Source organism: Taurulus bubalis (assembly GCF_910589615.1).
Source record: "Taurulus bubalis genome assembly, chromosome: 16".
NCBI classification, from domain to species: domain Eukaryota; kingdom Metazoa; phylum Chordata; class Actinopteri; order Perciformes; family Cottidae; genus Taurulus; species Taurulus bubalis.
The window spans coordinates 12,943,860-12,968,255 of NC_136604.1; the positions used below are offsets into that span (position 1 = coordinate 12,943,860).

The window sequence follows — 24,396 nt, forward strand, 5'->3', positions numbered from 1 at the left end:
GCGGACCAGTCCAAATCCTCAAACACCGTCACATGAAAACCTTTCTGCTGAACATCGGTTATGTGCAGTTAACCCCTTCAACAGGTTCTCTGTTGCCATGGCAACGTGCTGCAGGCTGACCGAGCGGGATGTGAGTGAAAGACCTATTTCCTTGGCGACCAGTGGAGACATTGCAGAGACATCAAATGGTTTGCGTGTGCATGTGCAGAAAATGAATGAGCTAATGTGTGTTTATGTGAGATGTCAAGATCACTGCAGACTCCGCCTTACACTGTATCTCACCATTGCCACCAATGATGAAACGGACTGTAAGTAAGGGGCGGGATTGCTCCTCTGTGATTGACATGACTCCTTGTTCAGTGACAGTAATTGACACACACACACACACACACACACACACACACACACACACACACACACACACACACACACACACACACACACACATTCACTCAAACACAGTCAGAGTTCACTGACTGCAGCCCTCATTATCTACCAGTGGTTTGTGGCTGTGTGCAGGAATGTGGAGACATGAAAAGAGAACAGTCTCATGCTCATTCTGCATCTCCGTGGATGAGCTGATGCGAGGAGAGTCAGAGGAAGAGAGAGAGAGCGATCATGAGCCAGTTCCCTCTGCATTCTTCTCTCTCATGAATCTGCCCACGCGCTGCCTTCCACCCACATCATCGCAGCAGCGATGGAACTTTTCTACCTCCTCTCTTGCTCGCTTTCTCACTCTGCTTCTTTTCTCCCTCCTATTCACACGTCCTCTCCGTTTGTGTATCTGTCACGCTTCCTTCCGCAAGTTGTGTCTCCCTCTCTCGCGCACTCTTCATTTGTGATTGCTAAACTTTACCTTCCGTTTCCTGTCATTTTCTTCTTTATTTCTGTCCCTCCATCCCACATTGCGCTGTTCTTGCTGACAGTTCTGTTTGTGTGTGTGTGTGTGTGTGTGTGTGTGTGAATCAGCCTCCAATACAGCTAAACTCTGGAGACCGCATATAAGGTTACTGTCAGTGTAATGTTGTCAAAGAGTACTGCTTGATCTTTCTCTAGTTAAGTACCTCTCTGTAAATTTGATTTAAGGTTAGAAGGAAAGATGGAGCAGGAGATTCAATAATTGTGTTGTGAATGTGCCAGTAAAAGACACAGATACAGTTAGTTGAGATGCAAATTGAAGAATCTCAAATAGGATTTTTTTGTCTATCTTGCCCCGAATTCTTGTCTACCTTAGAAATATTCCTCAAGCTTCGATACAATAGAAACCCTGTATTATTCAACAGATCCATTCCACCATCAGAGTACAGCATCATCTCATTAGGGGCAGGTGAATAAGAGGGGAGCAGTTTTATCCGATCACAGCCAGTGGAGGTGCCTCATCAAAGGCCTTCTGGCCTGGCCTGCTCCCCTGGGGCATTGCCATCCTCCAGGAGACACATCAAACACATGAAAGAAGAATCTCCACAGTCACACTCCTTTGCCTCTATCACAGCAGTCCGCATTTATCATTATACCTGACTGGCAGTTATTTCCTATGATGCTCTGCGCTGAAGCTTACTGAAAATGCCACAGATTCTTTTTGTGTTTGTTTTGTTTGATCTGCTTTTCAAGCTTCTTAGGATTAAAAAAAACATATCTAAATGTGGGAATGGCTTTAGTTTTTAAATTTGATTGCATCAGTAAGACTTTATTCTCCCCAGCAGTACCTCATATGAATCACAGGAGCCTTTCACACAGGAAAACTTAACAAACAATAACATTCTTTGGCTTCATTTTAAAGTACCGAAGCTGTTTTTTTTAAATGTATGTCAAAGGCTGATACTATGCTGCGTAACATTCCACCATGTTCTCACCTAGAGTGGGCTTTCCCACTGCCGGCTGTAGCAGACAGTTTTCACAAGGAGGAGGGCAGAGTTGCAGCCATCTTGGAGGCAGTGGTGCATGCCAATGTATGCCTGATGAGTTCACAGAGGAAGTAGTTCATCTTCCTCCACTGTTATTTTATTCATTACTGCCTGTCGAAGAGGGGAACAGACACACACACACACTGGCTGTATGGCGTGTCGGCATGCATGCACACAGGCAATGAGGTGGGCAAGTGACGTTGTTTCCCCTCTTATCTTCTTTTCTCTTTGCCTCTTATTTTTATGTTCAATATCGTCTCATAATGGTTTATTCTTGTTTATCTACTTTATAAACCCACTATTTGAAAAAAACATGTCATTTAGGTGCATTACAACTGTCTGAGGCTTTTAAACACATCTTCATATAGTAGCTGTGAAGCCTTCTGAGGATTAATTGGAGATATAAGAACCCTGGCTGCCTGTGGTGGTACGCTTTGGCTTTGTTTGTCTTTTGTTTTGTCAATTTGAGATGAACTGCTTTGGCCTGCTTGTGGTTGGGGCAATTAGGAGCGAACCCATGGGCAGTTGCTGTTGAGGATTTCCGGATTTTCTCACTTGAGTAAATAGTAATACATATCAAATACTCACGTATACACAAACTGAAACACAGAGTAAAAGGAAGCACGCACAAAGGGGCATCAGAGCACTGTGCTCAGGCCCTGGAGGTGCAGTTATTTCAATGTTGCTTCTTGGTCTTTGTATGACACATTGCGTGTGAGAGGCTGTTGGTTCGCTGGGAAAATAAAGAGCTATTGGGCATTGTAGAGTCAAGAGAGAAGGTAAGGAGGAGAAAGAAAGAGTGGTGTGCTGTAACGGCCTGGTAGCCCATGCTTACCCGAGCTCAACAACAGTCATTAAGCTCAGCTGCCTGTGCCATAAAAGTTCGGGAGATTCAAACTGAAGAAGACCCCTATTCTTCCCCCTGCAGGCCAAACAACCTCTGAATTAGATAATATCACCCTGGCTTCTTCCTGAGATGGAAATAAGTTCTGATGTGTCTTCCCTGTGGTCTGGCTTGGGGAGGCATACGACTGGTCTGTGGTCATTTTTCAGGGTGATGCTCTGCACTGTACTGTGCTGGAAGTCAAATAAAAATGTTAGCCTTTTTCTGATTAAGGAAATGTTTTAGATAAAGCTACTTGATCCTGGTCATCTGATACCACTCTAAGGCAACTGGGGCTGTGTGTAGTCTGTGAGCATGTTTTGCAACCCCTCTGAGAAGCCTCTTTAATTAAAGTGATGACAAATCAGGGAGTTTCCTGGTATTGAATGATTGACATCATAGTATCACATTATACAAGTTCATATGTTTGCTTTTTAGTGTTTCTACCAGCAGTTAAACACAGATGTCATTTATAGACAGGGCTGTTTGATTATGAAAAAACAAGATTATCAAGATTATTTTGGCAATTATTCAACATTGCGCATTTAGAATAATGGCAACATCGTCGCCCTGAGGACAGTCCGTCTCCGTTGACGGTCGCGCTGGGAACAGGGAGCAGGGAGCCCCGTCCCTCTCCACTAAGGGGAAATGCAGTCATTTTAAACCTATTCATTTCATTGAATGAAAGCTTCAGGATTTCCAGCATTTATGTTTTAATGCTTGACAAGACTAAGGTCAAGACAGAGGTATGCCATAGACATTACTCACTTCTACTGCTTGGCATTGTTTCTCCAGTTTAACTTCACATATCATGATCACATATCATGTGATGACACACATCCAACAGCCATAAACCTCCTCCTGAACCTCCAACATGATTTCAACTTGCATGAGAGTGTATTTGTTCAAATGCTGGTGTGCGACATCTACATATGAGACTTATCGTGAACCGTTCACATTATGACATCATATAGTAGTGATATATCAGTATTGTATACACTTAATATGCATGTCCTGGTGGAGTGTCAGCAAAAGTCAGGAACTGGGGACAAGGAAATTATTTTGTGACCTTAAAGTCAGAAGTTATGTGCTTCAGGGATTCAGTCTCTGTTGATGCGTTTGTACATAGGGTCTCACCATTTATTAAAAGTTTTAGCATATCTTTAGCTCAATAATTGTTTGAAATTGTCTCCCTGTCAAAGAGATGTGTAGGAAGTTCTTACCTCCTGGTATTGATTCCTAGAGACATAGACTTTAAAATACACTACCAATGGTATGTAGTTGTATAGGATGCATCCATTTCAGGATATGTACAGTAGTATAATTTGAAAAGGAGAATGAGTATTTTTGCAGTGGACTGTGACATTAGTGTGTTATGCCGTTTTTCACAGAGGCCACCGTGCCCAGCCGTTAGGGACCATGTGCGTGTGCTTACTGTCCATCAGTGACACATCAGGGCAGAATATAAGTTTCCCTCTTCCCTGCTTCTCCTCACATATACACACACCAGCAACGTTTTTTATGTCTCCCCAACATAGAGTCTGGCAGGAGATGGCTATCGCTAGTTGATTTATTTATGAGATGGGGCTCAATACTGGCTGTAAGCCTGTCTTTAAGGATAGCCTCTGATATTCTCTCTGTCTATTCTGATTGACAGCATTTGTGGTCTTCATTAATATTACAATTTGCCAGCCTTACAGATAAGCATTCCCAGACGATTGCATCAAAATAAAGTTTTCTACTTCACCAAAACATCCTCAGTACTTCCATCCAAACTTTGACAGGTGATTGTTCCTGCTGAAACCGTGGCACATTTAAAGATGTTCTCTGGTAAAAGAAAGCATGTCTAGTGTCTATCAGTGTCTGTGGAGAGGTTTGCAATTTTATCTCCGATTTGGGTGTGTGTCCTTAGCGCATGAATCAGGGCAAAATTGGTTTGGTGAGTATTTACCTGGAGTGTAGCGGTAGCTTTGATTTACTCAGTTTTGGTCTAATAGGTCAGGCCAGGCAAAAAGTATCTTGCTCAGGTGACAAGATATATAAGTCTCTTCTACTGCTGGATCTCTACCAGCACCACAAAAATCAACAAGGAACATCAGATAATAAATCATACTGCAGGAAATTAGAACTGCTTTGGGGTAAGAGTCTAACATTTCAGATGCCAAGCGTCGAAAAGAATTATAAATAGACTGGATCAATTGATTAGCATGTATTTGCTCTGAGTTCTGAGATTCTTTTATGTGGTTTTCTTACGTGTAATTTAGATTGGGTACTTTGCTCTCTTTTAAATTATTCAGGCACACACACAGGAGCCCTGTGATAGGTGATGCAGTCGCGGAGAGTCACTGGTGGTGACTGTCACTTGAGGTCCCATGGGCTGCTCAGTGGTCAGAGATTGGGATGTAACAGAGGAAGACTATTATTGTGATCTACTCAATTATTCATCTCTTGATGAACTCAATACCCTGAGTGAGAAAGAGTAACTTTGAGTTGACATAAGGCATAGCTCTTGCATGCCCAATCACAGGTGAAACGTCTGTCCATATTCAAACACTCTGTCGTGAATTAAAAGAGCAAAGAAGCTTCAGAGCGTTCACCGGCAACACAGCAACAATTTATTTTTGATGTATTTTTAATGTCTTTGATTTCATTCTTGGATGCAAGATAATGGAGACATCTTATTTTTGCTACATTACGTTTTGAGTCTGCAACAGATAAAAAAAAAAATACCGCACCACAGCTCATACAAAGGACCCTCTGAATATCCGTTGTAGCATCTCTACACTGTGTAAAGGTACCGTGATTACTCCTCCATTGTCCATAGGTATGCCACTGCTTAGCTCACCTTAATGTTCACTTTGTTCCTCCCCCATCCGACTCATCTGACAGCGGAGTGTATCTTTGGAGCATCCCAAAACCAGCTTAGCTTTGCTGGTGGGAACCAAAACACTCAGCTCTTATTTATTTGAACAAAACTTGAGCATATCTGCGTATTCCATACACCTCGCCCCCACCATCAACACCTATTCACTAAGTGGATTGCTGCATTCTAACCTCATGAACAATCCCCAAAAAATGAGGAGCAGTCATGAATGTAACTGCCAGAGATGGCATTTGTATTCCATGTTAGGGTTTACATACCAGCAGAACCACCTTTGATGGGATTAGAATCACTAAAGATGTGCTTTAGCCGGCCCGGGAAGCTGCTAGCAGAGAGAATGTGCAGGGATTTATGCATTTTTGATGCAGCGTGGGGAGGAGTGGAACTCTAAAAAGGCTGCATGACCTACTTAGAAAGACGTGGAATTCAGACGACTCATGCCACAAAAAGAGAAATCTTTCTCTCACTCTCTGTATGTGTGTCAGAGAAATGTTTGCAAAGTGTGCTCATTAACATGTTCTTTTCTGCCGGCTGGCGTGTGCGAGCGACAATGACATAGACGCGCACAGATGCGGTAAATTCAGTGTTTTCTTTCTTTTTTTCATTTCTCTCTTTATTTTGCATTAGTGTTTGTGTCCTGCTCCATGGGCTGCATCTTATTTTAAGCCTTTCATTCTGTTTTATTTAAAAAACCTCTGTAATAAGGAGCCTTCTGACATCCTGCAACACTTCTGCCAACTAGCCACTGAGATGGCATCTGGCTGGCTGTACACACACACACACACACACACACACACACACACACACACACACACATACACACACTCACTCTCTTTTAACCATGGGACTAACCACTGCTTGTCCCTTGCCCACATCCGAGGGAAAAATGCAATTTTCTTTGCGACATGGCCTTGTACACAAATTAATTTTCCTTTGCAGTCCAGCCCCTTCTCTCCCACCTCTCTCCATCACCTCCCCTCCCCTCCCGCTTTCTTTCTTAGTAGCTATGGCAACACAGTGTTGTACGTCAGCTTCTCAAACGAGACGTATTGTCCGATGGCTCCAGCTGTCACATTCCTGCTTTACTGTCACCCTGTAGGGTTAGAGAGAGGGAAAGACTCTTTTCTTATTGCTAGAATGTTTTTCACCTCAATACAGGCCAGTCAATAAGAGCTTCATTAGAAAGGACAAGCACTTACAGTCAATGCTCTCAACTCAAGTGTTTATTTGTCCCGGAAATGAGCTATTGTGAGACAAGGGTTGACCACCTGGTTGGATGGTGCTTGTGTGTGTCCATGTGTGTGGTTTGGTGATTGATGATTGTTTGTGGACACTGTTGGCATGGCCCCCAGTCCCCCAGCCGGGTTAAATCTGCGCTGGTTGATGAATCCCGGGGTGTTTGTGTTTCTGCATGTGTTGGTGGCAGAGGACCTCCCAGTTGATGTGAAACCCTGCTGGCAGGAGTAATGACTGGACCTCTGAAAATGTGTTTTAGTTTTGTCAATTGGTGATCATTATTTTGGCATTTTCCCCCATTTTGTTAGAAATAAATATCATCCATCCTGAAATGTACAAATGCACTCCCTGTATCTTTTCATTTCACTTGGATGTCGTTATCCATTTAACTTCAACAGCTACTGTGCAATCCTCTGTGCTCTCCTGTCACTGGCTATTTAATCAATTTTCAGCTTGTGTTAATGATTGATAAGCACATTAATTTGCCATGTTATGGCAGTCCACTCTTTAAAAGCATCCTTTGAAATATATAGTTAGGTGATTAACTGAGAAACTAATTGGATTGAGCAGAAAACAGCAACGGTTAACATCCAGAGGAGATGTGTTAATGATGCAATACTTACAGCTCTGACCCTTGATAACTTTAAACCTCCTGGAGGCAAGAGATGAGAGCAGAGAGGGATGAATGAGATGTGGAAAGTGTTAGGGGAGAAAGAGAAGCGGATGACAGAAATAAGAAGAGAGTAGCAGTACCTACAGGACAGAGGAAAAGTGCTAGTTTAAGTGAAAAAATGATGATGATGATTGGTGAAATAGAGAAAGAAATGGTGGATTGAGAGAGAGAGCCAGGGAGGTTTATAGAGGAAAAGAGAAGTCCTAAATCCAAACAGAGACTAGGCCAGGATTCCTGGGAGGCGGCGTTCTGCTGTAACAAGATTGATGTGCGTGGACAGAAGAATCCTTAGGCTGCAAAGAGGGACAGCCTGAACTGTGCTCTGCTCTATCCCACTTAGTACACACAGACAAACACACATACACAGACCTCCATGCACCCACTCACCCAATATGACTGCCAGTTATTTATTTTATCCAGTCCCAAAGTCCACCATGCCTACACTTCCCAGACTCCCATCTGTCTTGTGTGAAATAAAGGCAGGTGCCGCACTCCTCTCTGCCTTGTCATGAAAGTTGTCAATAGATGGTCCTCTTAATCTAGAAGAGGATGAGTAATCCACCGGTGTTTGTCCTTTCAGACCTGACTAAATGTCATCAACAATATCTGCCCTTTTCCACTTTCTAAATGGCCATTATTAGATAACTAATAGAAGAAAGGACTACTGGCAATGTCATCTGAACACACACGCATAAACGTGACTTGAGTGATGATTGCTGTTGGAAAAGTGCCCTGCCAAAGCACAATGTCAAACTGAATCTAAAAAAAAACTCCCATTATGTGTATCATGTAGGAAATTAATGAAAACATCACGCCAGAACGACTGACAGGTGAAGTCACTGCAAAACAAAGCAAGTGTGGCGCCTCTTATCAAAGGCTAATTTTTAGTCATGGAGAGTACTACTTAACCTGTGAAAACAGCTGTATAATGTCTTCTGTGGCTCTGTCAAGTCGGTAAAAATAACCCTGATAATATCAAAAGGGTTATCTCTTGGCCTGGGCTTAAAACAAACGGGGAGGCTGGAGTTTGAAAGACATGGATATATTTAATCAGGCAAGGGAGGTTTAATATATGCATCATCAAGATGCATCATGGGAATTGTAGGCAGCTTTTTTGGAGCTTAACCTATACTCGAGATTAAAAGTCAAGATATTGAAGCAAAAATAGGGAGTGCTGCATTGTTGATATTGAAGTAAAATATCAGGTGCTCGTGCTCTTCAAGGATAGGGAAATTAGTTGAGTAAGGATAAAAAAAATCAATGAAGTTCATGGTAACGGATAGCAGCCTGAAAAGCAGTATTTTTTACCGACACATGGATAAGAAAGAAAAATTAAGATATCTTTGCCTCTACGGATTGATTTGACCATCCCTTTTAAAAAAACAATAAATCTCTGTATTGTGTGAGAGTTCAATATCGGTATTATTTTGACTCAAATTGTTCTTGAATTTAAAGTTACAGTACTTTTGCTGATGTAAAATAGTTTCATAACAAAGTTGAAGGAGATAGGGGTGCAAATGCCCAAAGGCACACACTTTACAGGGATAGTTTGACATTGTTTGTACATATGCTTATTTCTTTTCTTGCTGAGAGTTAGATGAAAAGATTGATTACACTTTCAGATCTGTCCGTTTAATATAAGTCAACAGCCAGCAGCTGGTTAGCTTAGCATAATGCCTGGAAACGGGACACAAACCAACCTGGACTCCAGGAAGTCACTGCATCCAGCCAAGACATAGTCTGCCACATAACCCCTATGAAACCACAAATAATTGTTTTCACGCTTAATTAGTGAGCTTTGGAAGTGCTGGTTGGTGTTTTTTTTTAGTATAAAGGAACAAGTATTGTGATCTAGATCTTCTAATCAAACTCTCAACAAGAACTTATACCAGTGTTTTTACCAACGTGTTAAACTGTTCCTTTAAATAACTAACAAGAGTTGTGCTGCAGATAGTCATATTTCCCTGTGCAGGTAACAGCACTGTGTCCAACTAAGGTGACAGACAGCGAGCAGTACCAAGCATATACTCACACACACCAAGCTCCTGCAATCATCATCCCATGCCATTCAGCCCATGCTCTATTGGGCTACTGAGATGCTGCAGCCCACCATGGTCTAGTTTGTATATGTTTCAACTGTAATATAAATGGTTCTTCCAGCTCTCTTTCATCAAAACCTGTACATGACTGATGGTCTCCACTCTTGCAGGCAGCATACTATGAGGTAAACAGACTGGAGAGGACTTATAAGTGGAGGCAGGTATTTTTAAATGTGAAAAACAAAGGTCAGAGATATCCAGCAGGACTTATATATTGATGCTGGATGAGTTTTCATAAAGAGGGGAAAAAGATAGACGAGATGGATAGGGTTAAAAACCCTCTCACAGTTGTTGTCCATAAAGCTTTTATATCCATAATTGACAGGAAACATATGAGGGATTTTATGTGCTCCATTATTATTTTATAGTTTATTGGCTGCTTCAGTTGGAGAAAACTCAAACATAATCTAACAAGTACTTTTTTACGGCGAGTTCATTTGGGGTTGCACTGTCATTGATGAAACAGACGGGAAAAAACGTACGAGAAATGCTTCCAGTCAAACTTAACCATGATGAATTTTGTAGCAGCAAGAGATACCATGACTCCCCAAATCAAGAAGACTGAATTGCTAGCATAATTTCTCTCTGCAGTAGCTGTGGGCATTTATATACCACCAAACTGACTTTAGCATACCACCATGCTCACAATGGCATTGCAAACCTGCTGATGTTTAGCGGTTCTGAGTATCATCCTCATTACCTTGATATAGCGTGTTAGCATGCTGAGGCAGCTTCCATTAGTTTTGCAGTCATTTGGTCACAAATGCAGATATATATTTAACCTGATGGTCCAGCTAGCTGAAAAATCAATTGATCACCAGAGTAAACATCTATTTATCCTAAGGGAGACATTAATGTCTCAACAAAGTTTATGGCAATCAATCCAGTAGTTGATGAGACATTTCAAACATCAATCACAAACTGTGCTGAGGAAAAAGTCAGGGGTTCTCCAAAGTCATTAAGATGCACGATCTCATATATCTGCTCAAATTATGTGCTAGCTAAGATTTATTCAGTCTGGCTCAAAGTGGTGGACCGACTGTACAACAGATACACATTGCTATCTATAGAGCAATGCCGCTCGCCTTGCAAAAAGCAGCCGCACCAATCAGAGCTTATGTCATGGTATTTCTGCGACCATCATGACAAATGTTTACTGCGTTTAGAAACTCTGGCTTCAGAGTTGAACATGACATTGACGGGATGAATATGACAGTCACACATAACGAAATTGCAACTTGTCGGGTTACTTATAAAGCCAATCCATGCAAATCTCAAAAGGAAACCATTTACCCTACTAGAAAACTAGTAAATTGATTACATCACGTCAGAGACCATTCTCCTCTCCTCTCTCCTTCTATCTGTCCACTGTGTCCTCAGGGACTAGTTGGCTCTTTTCAGTGGGATTACACTTTGGTCTGTCCCACTCATGTTAGCGCAACATGTTCCAGCTGTTGTCAGGCCTTGTCGAAAGCACAACAACCTGTAATAGGCTTAACACAGCGTCTGCTTCCTGCACAGCACAGATTGCTAATAAAGGTGCAATGTGTTCATTGTGATTTTAGCACCACTGGCCAATTTGAGCTTATCTCGGATTCGTGAGTGTGCTGATTTGTGTGTATTTGTTTATGATTGTGTTTTGGCATTCATTTGCTGAAGGATGATAGTTTATCCAGTGTGTGTTTGAGAGTAAACATGATATGGAGGAGACTTGTGTGTGCGGAAGAGAGAGAAAAGGAAAAAGAGAGAAAGAGACTTGTCACCACCAGAGAGGCTTCCAACATGCCATTGTGGTTATCCTGGTGGCCATCTGAGCTCTCGAGAAGGCGAGGGATAGATTGAGTGCAATGACAAGAGCCAGACTGCAGGGAGAGAGACGAAGGGATGGAGGGCAAACAGCCATCAACTTGAGCAACTCAGTCAGTCTGTTGCAGTGGATTTTAAAAGGCCAGTCTCTCCCCAGACAAGTTCCTCAATATTTTTTCTCTGTTGCATGCATGCAATGTGAAGAAAACAGATTTAAGAAAAAAGAAAAAAAATCCATCACTCCAACCTGCTCTCAATTTTAAATCATCCACTCTCTCTCAATCAATGTGTACTCTCCTCGTATACTACCAGGGCCGCTGTCTAAATGTTACCACACGGAGCCTTACTGTTTGCTTCCTCCTCACCTCTTCTTCCTTCCTTTATCTCCCTTTTTTTTCTCTTTTCCAAGTATCTCACTTAACGCTTTGGCTATGGCTTTTTTTAAAAACGTTTATTCTTTAAGTCTTTGAATTACCTGCCAGCCACGTCTTCCTGATTATTTAGAAAGAGAAAGGCAAATTGGTTGACATGTTACACCCCAATAAACCTCTCAATTGCCTCAGGCAGTGGTTCTCAAATGGCGGTACGTGTACCCCTGGGGGTACGTGAAGGCACTCCAGGGGGTACGTAAGATTTAAAAAATCTATTTAAAATTAGCATCCATTAAATAACTCTTTTTAAATAGTTATGTAATAAATATTCAATAAAATATAAGTGTAATAAACTGAATTTTATATATTTTATATTAAATCAGACACTGATGGCACAACGCTGTGTATTAAATTATTTTGGTTAGGGGTTGAGAACCCCTGACCTAGTGCCTCATTGATGGGGCACTAACAGCTCTAGCTTCTTGAAGATGTTATCTGGGTAGGGACGTTAACAGTGGGGAGTGTTGACCTGAATTGAGATGAATGACCTCAATGAACTCAACGGAGGTCTTTTTTTAAATAAAATTGCTATTGATATACGATTGGGATAATCATTTAATATGGAACAGTGCAACTTTGCTAAACTGTTGCAGACTGATCCTCATACACAACAGCCTCCACTTGTTCTTCCTACTTCGACAGCAGTTGGCATTGATAGCCATGCCAGAGTTTAGAGGATTAGCAGGGTTTGTGCATGGGGAAATAGATAATCTCCTTTAGATCTGACCTATCGGCTGCACCCTGCTAACTCTATAGGGCTTCATAATGCCAAGCATATGTTTCAGCAAATGCTGGATTCAGCCTGGCTCACATTTCCTCTCCTGGCTGGGAGATGTGGAAGTAATTCAATGAGGAGTGCACGCAGGAGGCAGACGTAGCTGATAGAGGAGACCAGCTTTTTGCATCTTCTGCACTGCTGCTGCATGGATGTTCAAAACATCAGGATGCGATTTAAAAATATATACAGCATGGGAGCAGGATGGATGTTGGGGGCGTCAGCAGTGATAGTGCTGTATGTTTCTGTTGACAGTGCAAAGATGTAAATCACAGAATTGCAGTGGGTACAAATGACAGGGTTTACGCTGACAAATATTTGGAGCTCCTTTTATCCAATGTCCAAGTATAGCTGTATTTTTTTATTTAGCGTTGTTTACTTTTATGGGAAAGTTATGGAGAGTTATGCATTATAGACAACAAGTACGAGAATAAACCTTTTTCTCGACTGTGTGCGTGCGTGCATGTGTGCGTGCGTGCGTGTGTGGTGTCTCCGGGGTGTCAAACGTCCCTCTTACTTTGTTCAAGGTGTTTTAGGGTTTCCAAGATGGCATTATTGCTATGCATTTCTCCTTAGTGAAGCATTACAAGTAGGATTTACTGACTAACGACGGAAAACACATTCTAAAACAAATGAAGCCAAGGATGGAAGTCGCTTGCGATACATTCTGTTAATTGGATGAACAGAAGTTACGTTGTGAACGCACACATCATGTCCACATATACAGCTCTATTTTACACACACAGTATACAACTGTGGGTGAATGACGACACATTTTCTTAATAGATGAGGCAACAACATGTACACATCCAATCTTAACCTGTGATAATATTTCCTGTGTTGGGATTCGTGTGGATTTTGTCTTCAGTAATTACCTGTACTGTTGGTCTTGTCACGAACAATAATAATAATAAAAATAATAATATTAATAATACTAATAATACAGTGTGAAGAGCAGATTGCTTCTGACATCAGATCAGACTCTTCTCTCCCCCTCTCTCTGTTCTCTCTCTCTCTCTCTCATATGTATTTGAGTACACGTGCATGTATGTGTGTGCTTGAGTGCAGCATTGAGCCTCAGGTTGCTGATTTGGGTGCAGTAATTTGCCATTAGACGAGGGACAGGTGCAGCTGCCTGTGTTTGGAGCGCTAACAAGGCATTTCATCATGGTTAGCGTCAGCCTGGTGTTCTGATCTGCTTTTGTTCTTGTCACCACATCACACACATGTACACGCTCAAACACACACACAGACGCACTCTGGTGGGCTCTACATGTTGTTCTACATGTAGTGCTGGTTAGAATGGAAAATTTGGGTTCAGAAACCCACATTACCTTGTGATGGATAGACTTGTGATACATGTAAATATTATTAAAATATTAGTTAACTATCAACTTGTGTTTGGTTTTGAGTAATTGGTAAGCCTAAAAAAAAGATTGTCCCAAGAAATATGATTTTAGTTTTTTGATTGTTTTAAGTATAATTTCTCATTATGTAAAGTACTGCATTGTTTCATGTTCATTCAAATGAGCGTAATATATAAAGGCATAACTGATGGAAGAACATTTTTTATCTACTCTAGCGGTTAAACTTGAGAAAACTAATCCTCTGAAGTGACTTATTATTGCTGGAATGTTTAAAGTTATTTTCGGAATAGCAGCATTGATGCATGCTGACCTTTAAAGATGTGCTGTTTGCCAAGACCTTACAGCATTTTGAATAAAAATATATGTAATAGATGCATATTATTACAATCCAACATGAGATAATTCCCAGGCAGCTGTTTCCTCACATTTTGCCTAATTGAGTGTGATTTATCAGCAGCACAATTACAGTAGGCTAATGTCATTATACAATGATACATCAATAGGGATGAATTTCAGCAATTTTGTCTAAAGGTCAGAGTGAAGGAAATGTAATGGAGACAATGGATTGAGGGGCATTTTAAATAAACTCCTCCTTGGCCAGCTGTACCATTGGTTGTAGTCTCTAAATGGTTTGGGTGGTGCAAACTCACTGCACTGCAGGCTGAATACTGTAACAAGTATCTCCAATAAAACTCGATTTAGTTTCCATTGTGCATAAGAGCTGCAAGATATCATGCTGTGGTCACCCAAAAAGTACATTTTCTGTTTACGGATTCCCAACATTAGAAACGGCTTTATACCTCTCTCACACACAGACACACACACACACACACACACACACACACACACACACACACACACACACACACACACACACACACACACACACACACACACACCTTCCTTGGCTGTCATCCAAAGCGGTCAAACAGATTACTACGGGTGTTAACCCCATCGATCTGCTCCAAATGGCCTCCAAATGCCAGGAATTAGATTTCAGACTGGAGAAGAGGGAAATAAAATGCTGTAGTATTTCTTGCTGCTCAACTTGGGAGTCGAGTGCTGCTATGCTTTCCTCAATCTACCAGTTCCTTGTTCCTTGTGTTTTTCAGGATAGTTATATTTGTCTCCCTTTTCTACCTTGTTTCGAACATATTTCTTGAAGCAAATTGGGATGTAAGATACAGGCTGTACCAACCTCCCTGTGACTTGGCATAAAGGTATCAGTACTGAGAGACTCATTTACTTCTCCTTCTATTCATAGTGACAAAAGATCTTAACCCGAATTAACCTATATAGGTCCTTTTTTAGATATTTTAGTTAAACTGTGTAAAACATTACAATAATCATGAACAAATATATTGATGTTGTTGCCTTTATTATAACACCAAAATTATTCAAATAGCCCTTGTGGTAGCAGAGATACACCCTTTTTAGTTTGGGTATGCTATTTCGAGCTAAATCCTAAAAAATGCCATAGAGCTTAACGGGTTAAGATTCCAATTATAATCGATGAAAGATAGCCTTAGATTTTTATATTAAAATAGATTTTCCATATTTGATGGCCTGAAGGCAAATCTGCAGGGCACACCGTGCAGCTACTGATCATCACGGAGAGCCACTGAACCGATCTCAGTCAGGAGTTACTCCATTGTTGTGTCATAATGGAGGACAGGTCCAAAACACTGGTTGGCTTGGCTTTATTAGTGCACACTTAATGTCAGGATAATACATCTTCACTCCAGTCTTTCAACTGCTTGTTTCTGCCCCTTCCTCCCACCATCGTCTTCGCGACCCTCATGCCTCTTTACTCTTTTTGTCCCATTATATCCTGTTGCCTCTCGCCCATCTGTCTTGCTTTGTCTGTCCGGCATCACACTTTACAGTGATTCCATAGCTGAATAAGTATTGATTAATGTCTGAGTGGTCGTGCTACCTAATGAGAGGCTAAATATAACCATCGCTACACCGGCCCTGCACGCGGCCTCCTCCTCCCTCAACTAGCGCACAAAGTGTGAATAGTCACACTGTTGGCATGACAACACACCGGTCAAGGCTCTGTGAGCAGTTGCAACAGATTTTGTGCATGTGGGCCCGGCAAAAGTGGGAGAAGATGAATGAAGCAGGGGAGATGAACAGAGAAAGAGAGAAAAAAGGAACAAGATTGCTTTTTTCTTTTATTTTTAGCTTTACTTGAAGCTGCTTTGCTTTCTCACTTTTCCGTTCTGAATCCATGCCGCCATGAAAGAGCGGGAGGAGCTCGTTTAGTTGATTTTCCATTACGTACAGTCCCTTCAGATGAACGATTCCATATATGTGAGAAAGTTACACATATGATTAGAGCTTAAGCAATTAGTTACTGAAACTATTCATTGTTTTTTATAAGTAATTTATCAAACAAAAATACCACATTGTTTAGTTCCAGTTCCTTAATAATGGAGTAATACATTTGCTGCTTTTCTTTTGTCCATTTCATAGTACACTGAGGGTGTTCAGGGTTCAGACTGTTGGTTGGACAAAAGAAACAATCTGAAGATTTTGCCTTGGGCTTGCGGACATTGTGATGGTTAATGAAAATAATGATTTGTTGTAGCTTGTTACTGTATCTGACCCACCCTGGTTACACATGCTGTAAAACACTTAGATGTGATAAGAGGGAGTGAGGAACACAACCATTCATTACCATCTACACTTACACATATACATGATTTATTACACTCTATTGAATAAATCAGCTTAAATCCGCAATATTACCAAGCTCTTTTGTACTTACGTTGACAAGTTTAGTTGCCCACATTTCTTTTCTGTTCCATGGGAAACAACTGAGAGTCAAATTCCTACAAACCTCCTCGTTACGACCAGCTGGAGAGAAATGAATGATAAGAGTATGCACATTATATATCTTCTTTAATAGCCTGCTGTTTTATTTAGCCGTGTGGCCAGGATAACGAATCCCCACTGTGTCTCATCGCAGTCTCTCTCTATCATTTCACCTGAGGCATATCCACTATCTCGTCTAATTTTGACTGACATTGCAGCATACATTGTTCTCTATCAGCATGAAAGTACATGCACTGGGGAAAGCCTTGATTGTACCTGTTCTCCTACTTAAAACATTGAAAGGAATTCACACAAAGGGAGTCTGATGACTCGAACTGTGGAGGGTTGAGTGAGATGCAGAAAGATCGCTGTAGCGGCTCAAAGTGTGACTTGCAAGGTTGCCGATGTCCTCTTCCTCAATTTAGGGCTCCGAGACAATCCTCCTCCTCAATCCTTCAAAACAGTGGACATAACAAGAGAAGAACACAAGATGAAAAGATGTGTCAAGGCCGCAGCAGTGTGATACCTGCCATGCTCCTAATGAAGTTACCAACAGATCACAACCTACAGTAAATCCTACATGTCTGGTTCGGAGTCTCATTCCTCCACATTTGATTTTGATTTTTTCAATCGGCGCTGTGGAGGGCCGGCTGTGCTGTTGTTCAGTGGAAAATCTCATCCAGTTGCCGACTGATGGCTAACAAGGTCAAATAACTCTTCAGATGAGATGGAGTGTGTCAGAAGGCGCACACACACGCACACAGCATCTGCCATTCAGTCAGTCAGTCCATCTATCTGCCAGCCACACGCAGGAACATATCCTGAATTGAGTGGCAATAATAAAGTTCGGAGGGGGGAGTGTTTACTGCTGATGGGAACAGCATTACAAACTGTGGAAATCAGGGAATCGCAACAAAACCTGTTAGCCAGCTCATGTAGCAATCAATAGGAACCTACACTGTTTTTTTCTTCTTCTCTTCTTCTTTCATTGCGCTCTCTCTCCCTTTTGCACTCTCTTCCGGTTGCTATAGTGATGTGAAATGGCTGCGTTCTGCAGCACTGGATCCGAGCTCACGCAGCTTGTGAGATGCATCGTTTTACATGATGGTCTCCACACACACACACACTCACACTCACACACACACACACACACACACACACACACACACACACGGCTGCATGTACTGTATGTTGGTATATGCCACAGCACTATAATCATGCAAATGTTATTTGAATGTCACATTGTTTCTCATGAACGGTATACATTACAATAAACTGACACCAGTGATTCCACTGTGTTTGTGGTTCATCTATCACAAGGTATTGCGATGCGGTATTTAGTATCACGCTACTTCTTTGAATAATTTTGTACTTATTCTATTGACAAAAAAACAACAGAAAATATATATGAGTGGTCTTTAAATTACATTTAATAATAATAATAATAATAATAATAATAATAATAATACTTTAAGTTTTTATAGCGCTTTTTTGAATACTCAAAGACGCTTTACATAAGACAGAGACAAACAGAAAAATAAATGAATAGAAAGACCAAAGGAGCAAACAACACAAATGAACAGAACATTTTTGGTAAACTGGAGAAGCTGCAACGGAATGAGTCATGTAGTGGAGGGTAGGGTGCAGGGGTTTGAGAGGTGTGTTTTGAGGGCTTGTTTGAATGATGATAGTGTGGGAGCCTGACATTTGTTGGTATGTTTAGTTTTGGGATTGAGATACAATTTGCAAAGTAGAACAAACATTTTTTATTTTATTTTGTATTTACTTTTTCCTGTGTTTTACAATATACTAATTAAAATGTCTCTTGTGTCTCTCTGTCTACCTCTTTCCCCCTGAATCTCCGCTCCCCCCTTCACCACCTCACTGTGTCTGTAGTGTGACAACGCCAAGGGGCTGAGGGCCTTCTTTGATGCCATATGCTACGGTCCCAAACACCTGATGATCTTCGGAGGTGTCTGCCCCTCTGTGACCTCCATCATCGCAGAGTCCCTGGAGGGCTGGAATCTGGTGCAGGTAGGATTTGGACTGTGCATGTTCTCATGCATTGGCGCGTATGCGTGCATGTGGTATATACAGTGTTCTGGTTTCTGCGTTACTATCAGAACACCTGAATTTGCTACTTAATTGAGTTTCCAAAAAATCTTGTGCCTCAAGTGTGCAATTCCTGAGATTTCAAAGGGGTCCCAACTCATGGCTTAATCCGTCATTAACCTTGCCAGGGTGAATGTCTAATTGCCGTTGTTCTAATCCGTAGAATCCTCCCTCATTTTATGATCAGACGCAGAGTCAAAATGGCTTAAACCCATTGTAGCACGAGAAGTCCGTTGTTGAAAAATCAAGCTCATCTTCCGACATGCAGTTGGACTTGTATATGAAGGAAAACACATTCTCAAATTATAAAGGCTTCTCATCACAGTGAAACGCTGTCTCACATGATCTAGCAGAAAATATGTTTTTGGGGTGTTGAGCTAATCAAAGTTTTACAACCAGTCGATGTTAATTACCTTCTAGACATTCATATAATAGATTTTACCACTCAATTATATTCTTGCTTGCTAAATGGATGCCATTTTGCTGCCATTAAATTAGTAGAGCTTTATAATTGCTCACTGTAGGCAAACACTGTAAACTTTTGACCCCCTGAGTTATTGCTCAGAGTTCCTTTAACTTAGACTGTGTACTGTTCTGCAGTACCAAAGAGGGGAAATACTTCTTTCCAACGAATACATTTCATTTGCTGCGAACCCTACACAGGTTATCGGACACAGATAAGAAGTGACTGAAGCTTGGGCTCGGAAGAGATAGCAAAATTCAAGAGGCAGCATTTTAAACTGAATGTCACATTACCTGGCGTATTTCTTCACACACTTGCAATTACTGAATCTGCTGCTTTTCATGTTCCTTTCTGCTCGCCCGTCTTGTCAGGGTCACTCAGAAGTGATACGATTGTCAGGATGAGTGAATGAAAGGAGGAGTCGTTTTTTTTGTTTCTGTGTTCACGTCCTTTCAGTGGTAATGATCTCTGTCGAGAAAGAAGGGTTCAAGCCACTGTTGATCTTTAAGTGCTCTCAGGTATTTGTCTGTGTGGGTGGTGTGCAAGTGTGTGTATTTGTTCGTGTGGAGGCTCTTCTCTCTATTTATTGGCTTGTTCGTCAGTGATTACCTGGGAGAAGTGCACTAGCAATCTTCTGCTCTACAGAACACTCTGCCTGGTACAATGTGTTCCCCAGAGCACTTTACCAACAAGGCTCATTTCACTATTAGTACACAGGCAGACCAATCCTAAATACACATTCTAGCACTGTCTGAATACCTGTCAGCAAGTGATTGAGGGTAAACATGTCAGGGAATGGCTTAGAAAACACAGGAATGTACTCGTTGTAAGGAGATGACACTTGTAGTCAGAGGCCAGGGACATGGTTGTTGCCAAAATTAACTAAACTTTTTTGTTTCAGACCAACAAGCATGTAGTTGCAAGAGCAATCTAAAGATATTTATTCAGTTAACTGTCCAGCACAAAGTTGATTCATTTAATAATTTTGAAACAGGTGTCTATCACATAGCTACGTATTTGTGGTATCATATTAAACCTAATTGTCTACCGTTACGTGTGTGTGCATTTGTCTACAAACAATTGAGTGTTAATATGTGCATGTGTGTTGTGATATATCAGGTGTGGGGTTAGGTTACTGTTTTGTCTGTAATGCAAAATGTCCTTGCAAACATGAGCAACATTTTCATCAGAGTATGACTCACCAAGCTCTCCCAGTGCACATAATGTGCACTGGGAGAGCTTTAGAAAGACACAGCAGTGGATGTAAACAACACACCAGATAGCTATTGGTTGTTCTATGGAGCATAAATGCGTAGTAAGTTGGCACCTGTGTGTTTAGCTATCATGTACTTATCGGCGGGTCCTTGCACCTGCCAGCTAGATTCTTGGCCTGAGCCTCTCTGCCTCATCTCTTAGCCCATTGACTTTCATGAGTTCCTATTAAACCTGTGTTCGATTATATCTTGTGTGAGACAGACAAAAAGTGAGACTTTGCTCCTGCTAAAATAATGCATTTGTCTGATGGAGGAAATGAAGAGCTGGACTGAGAGGAAGGGCATGAGAAGAGACAACCAAACCAAATAAAAAAAATGGAACAAATAATTGGAGGTTTTGATCCTGCAACCTGCAACATTTAGTGTGCCACATCAGTGATAATCTGTTTTTAAATCTTTGAATTCTGTCACTCTGTCTATTTAGTACCCAGCCCTGGCACCCCATATGCAAGACTTGAGTTGGTATGGAGCGAAATAGAGCATTTTCTATGGTGATTTTATGGGCCAGGTTTAACAAGCTCATCATTTCCACATCAAAACAAGGAGCTCCCTGATACTATTTACAGTAGAGATAGCTGAGAGGACAACCACTCCTGGAAAAAGCTTAATCATACGCCCATAAAAGAAAATTGCTTTCAATCAGTGCTGATGCTTAATGAAGTCAGCGTTGAAAGGCTCCACGAAAATAAACTCCCATTGCATACCTGTTCTTTACTCTCTATGCACTCACTTGTACTTAAAACAGAACAGGTTTTAGAAGGGTAGTATCGGAGCCAATATGTTTGTACTGAAAGCCAGTATCCAGTGCAGCAGGATGAAAAGTGTCCTAAAAGGAATGTATCCTGAAACCTCCATTATTAGGGGCAAAAGGCAAGGCCATCTTGTAGTGGTGTTCCACCAATGGGAATCTTCAAGCCAACCTCCCTTCAATATATGACATGCTGTCCATCATAAATGCTCATAACTCATAGCATAATATCAAAATATACGAAAACATTTTAAATCAGCTGCATCAGATCAGAATTAGACGAACATTTACCAGGTTTCATCAGGCTGATATCAGTCTGACGCAGCACAATGCATGCAACATGCACAATGCATGCAACATGCACAGTACTTGACAAGCTTCATTTAACAGCAGCAAATTGTTAGGCTCTGTGTACCTACGGATGGATCTGTTTGTGACACTTTCTGATTCTGACTCATGTCTTGTGATGCTCTTTAAGTGGCTCGTTTGTCAACCTCCTTCCCTGAGCAGCTCTGCTTTGCTCTGTACTTACAGTCACATTCTGTAATACATTGCGGTTTGTGTGCTAAAATGACTGCCCAAGCAAATTAAAATGGTGGATAAGAATGCTACCAGGGCCATTGGACAGATGGCGAGGAGCGCATTGAGGGAAGGATGGAGGAATAGATACACAGGGACACACACTGTAATAGCGTAACATTGAAATTCAAAGAAATGGGGCAGGACACAGCTGTGTTTGTGAGCTGCCATCAGTCACAAATGCCACTGATTGCTGTGGTTTTATTTCCGCAAGACAATGAGTGTTGAAGCCATCCTCTTGGCTGCCATCTTGGTCTGTGATTAATCTTGTGTTCTCCTCAACATGATATTATACAATTCCAGAAAGCATTTGGCGAGCTTTTTAAATACTTTTTTGGCACAAATATCTGTGCCCAGTCAACATGCTTCACTCACTTTACTTTTATTTCTTAACTTACGAGAGGTCCTTTTTTCTCCACAGCGGTGGGGTCTTTTCCCCTTAAATGGCTCATTTAGTGCTAAGAAATAGCCACAACCCCCCTCCTGCCAGTTGCTAGCCCCCTCTCACTCACCCGAGTTAGACCTAACATGGCTGTCCTTTTTCAGCTATGTTGAGTGTGTAATGAAACATTATGCTTCCCGATCATGTTGCCTCTTGAGAAGAACACAAGAGTGTTATTTCTACAAAATTGCTTATTTGTAGACACTTTGTAAGAGGCAGGTTTCAATATGTTTTCCTCGCAGTTAGAACAGTACAGAAAGGAGGCAAATATTTATCTTTCACTTTTGAGTTTAAATGGAAAAATGAGTGAAGATGACTTTCAAAGACTTTATTTTGACAAAAAAATCAGCATCCTCTGTTTACTTATGTGTCAGAGTTTAAATATGTAGAGGTGTCCTGTACCTCAATGTAGAGCTTTCAAAACCTCTGAATCATTTATCTTTTAGGAAAACTGAATAATGAAGTCAATATATAGAGGGAAGAAAATGTGGATGTGCCCTCTCAGGGTATTGTTGTCAAGACGTGGACATAGAGCTAATATTTACCTGTATATGAAGCCCATTTTTCTTCGGCACTTTCTGTATTGATTGTCAATGCTTCATTAAACCAAACAATTTAGGCACAGCACAGTTGTATCCCAGCCTCCTTGACGTGCGGCGTTCTCCTTTTTTGAAGCCTCCACCAACTCTTCAGGGCCTTCTATTTTTCTACAATTTTCTTTCTCTCACTCTTCTACAGAGTGCTACACTGGATGCTTCAATAAAACATGTGATGCCGAGCTCTGCAGTATTCTGCCTCACTTACGTCAAATCCTCCTGTGTACCCTATCAATATTTCATGACTTTCAAAGTTTAAGCTAAAATCTCAGAGTGTAAGGACGTGTGTGTGAGCGTCACAACAGATCATCATTTATCAACATTATGAGTAAAGTTAAGGTTCACCTGTTTGTGCTCTGTGCTGTTTTTTTCTCCGTGGGCAACTACAAGTTATATAAACTATCCTCTTAAGGTTAGGAGACTTCCCCAAACCATAATATTCATGTTTGGTTGTATGTGTACTTATGTTATTACCCAGCAAAGCCCGATGGATGGATTTCTGTCTGTCTGTCTGTCTGTCTGTCTGTGTGTCTCTCTCTCTCTTTCTAAAATACAGGATGCTTAAGAAAGGCAATTAGGCCGGATTTTCATCCTGGCTCTAAGCTTCTATTCAGGACCCAGGGGAAGCAGGAAGTAGCGTCCCTCACTATACCTAAAGCTGTCCAACTCTGGATTAATGTTGTTTCACAAACTGGATTGAGATGCTTATTCTCAACATCCTTTGTATAGGACATACTGCTAATGAAGTGAAACTAGGCAAATGTTGATATTTGAAGCAACGCTAAATGACAAATGAGCCTGCTGCACAGACGTACAAATATGAAGACTTTCTCTTAAAGACAATCATTTCTCATTGAGTCTATTACAATTTTTCTCTTTTATCACTGAAGGCAAAATGAGGCAGAACTAGAATATTAATTATATGCTGTGCATTAATCATACTTTTTTAGTTGTGAATGCCACTGCAGAAGGCAACAGCATGTACTGTAAATCGGTGCGCATGCACAATGTCGTACCTATTTGCAGTGCCAATTGCGCGCCATTTGACAGGAAACATAGTAATTAGCTTATTAGCAACATTTGTCGAATGCAAGCCGGTTGCAACTTGTTGGTGCTAGTTCATAGGCAGTCATAAGAACAAGAGCTCTGAAAAAACATCTTTTTTTTTAGTTCTTCAAAAGGAAATAGGACAACAAGTTGAAGCAGTTTCTCATTCTTTCGTTTTTACCACTGACACATCTCTTTGACACCAAGGTCTATGAGACATATTCAAAAGGAATACAAGATGAATGCATGCTGGATTTCAC

At 41.2% G+C, this 24,396-nt stretch overlaps 1 protein-coding gene across 1 annotated transcript in view; it reads left to right on the forward strand.

Moving 5' to 3' along the window:
* The window catches only part of gabbr2 (gamma-aminobutyric acid (GABA) B receptor, 2), a gene marked incomplete at both ends in the record, with an annotated part of 156,504 nt that overhangs the window by 26,147 nt on the left and 105,961 nt on the right, over positions 1 to 24,396 (forward strand). Inside the window, one exon of the mRNA XM_079231766.1 lies at positions 18,772 to 18,909. Within this exon, the coding sequence (XP_079087892.1) occupies positions 18,772 to 18,909 (138 nt within the window). The remainder of the gene's footprint in view (positions 1 to 18,771; positions 18,910 to 24,396) is intronic.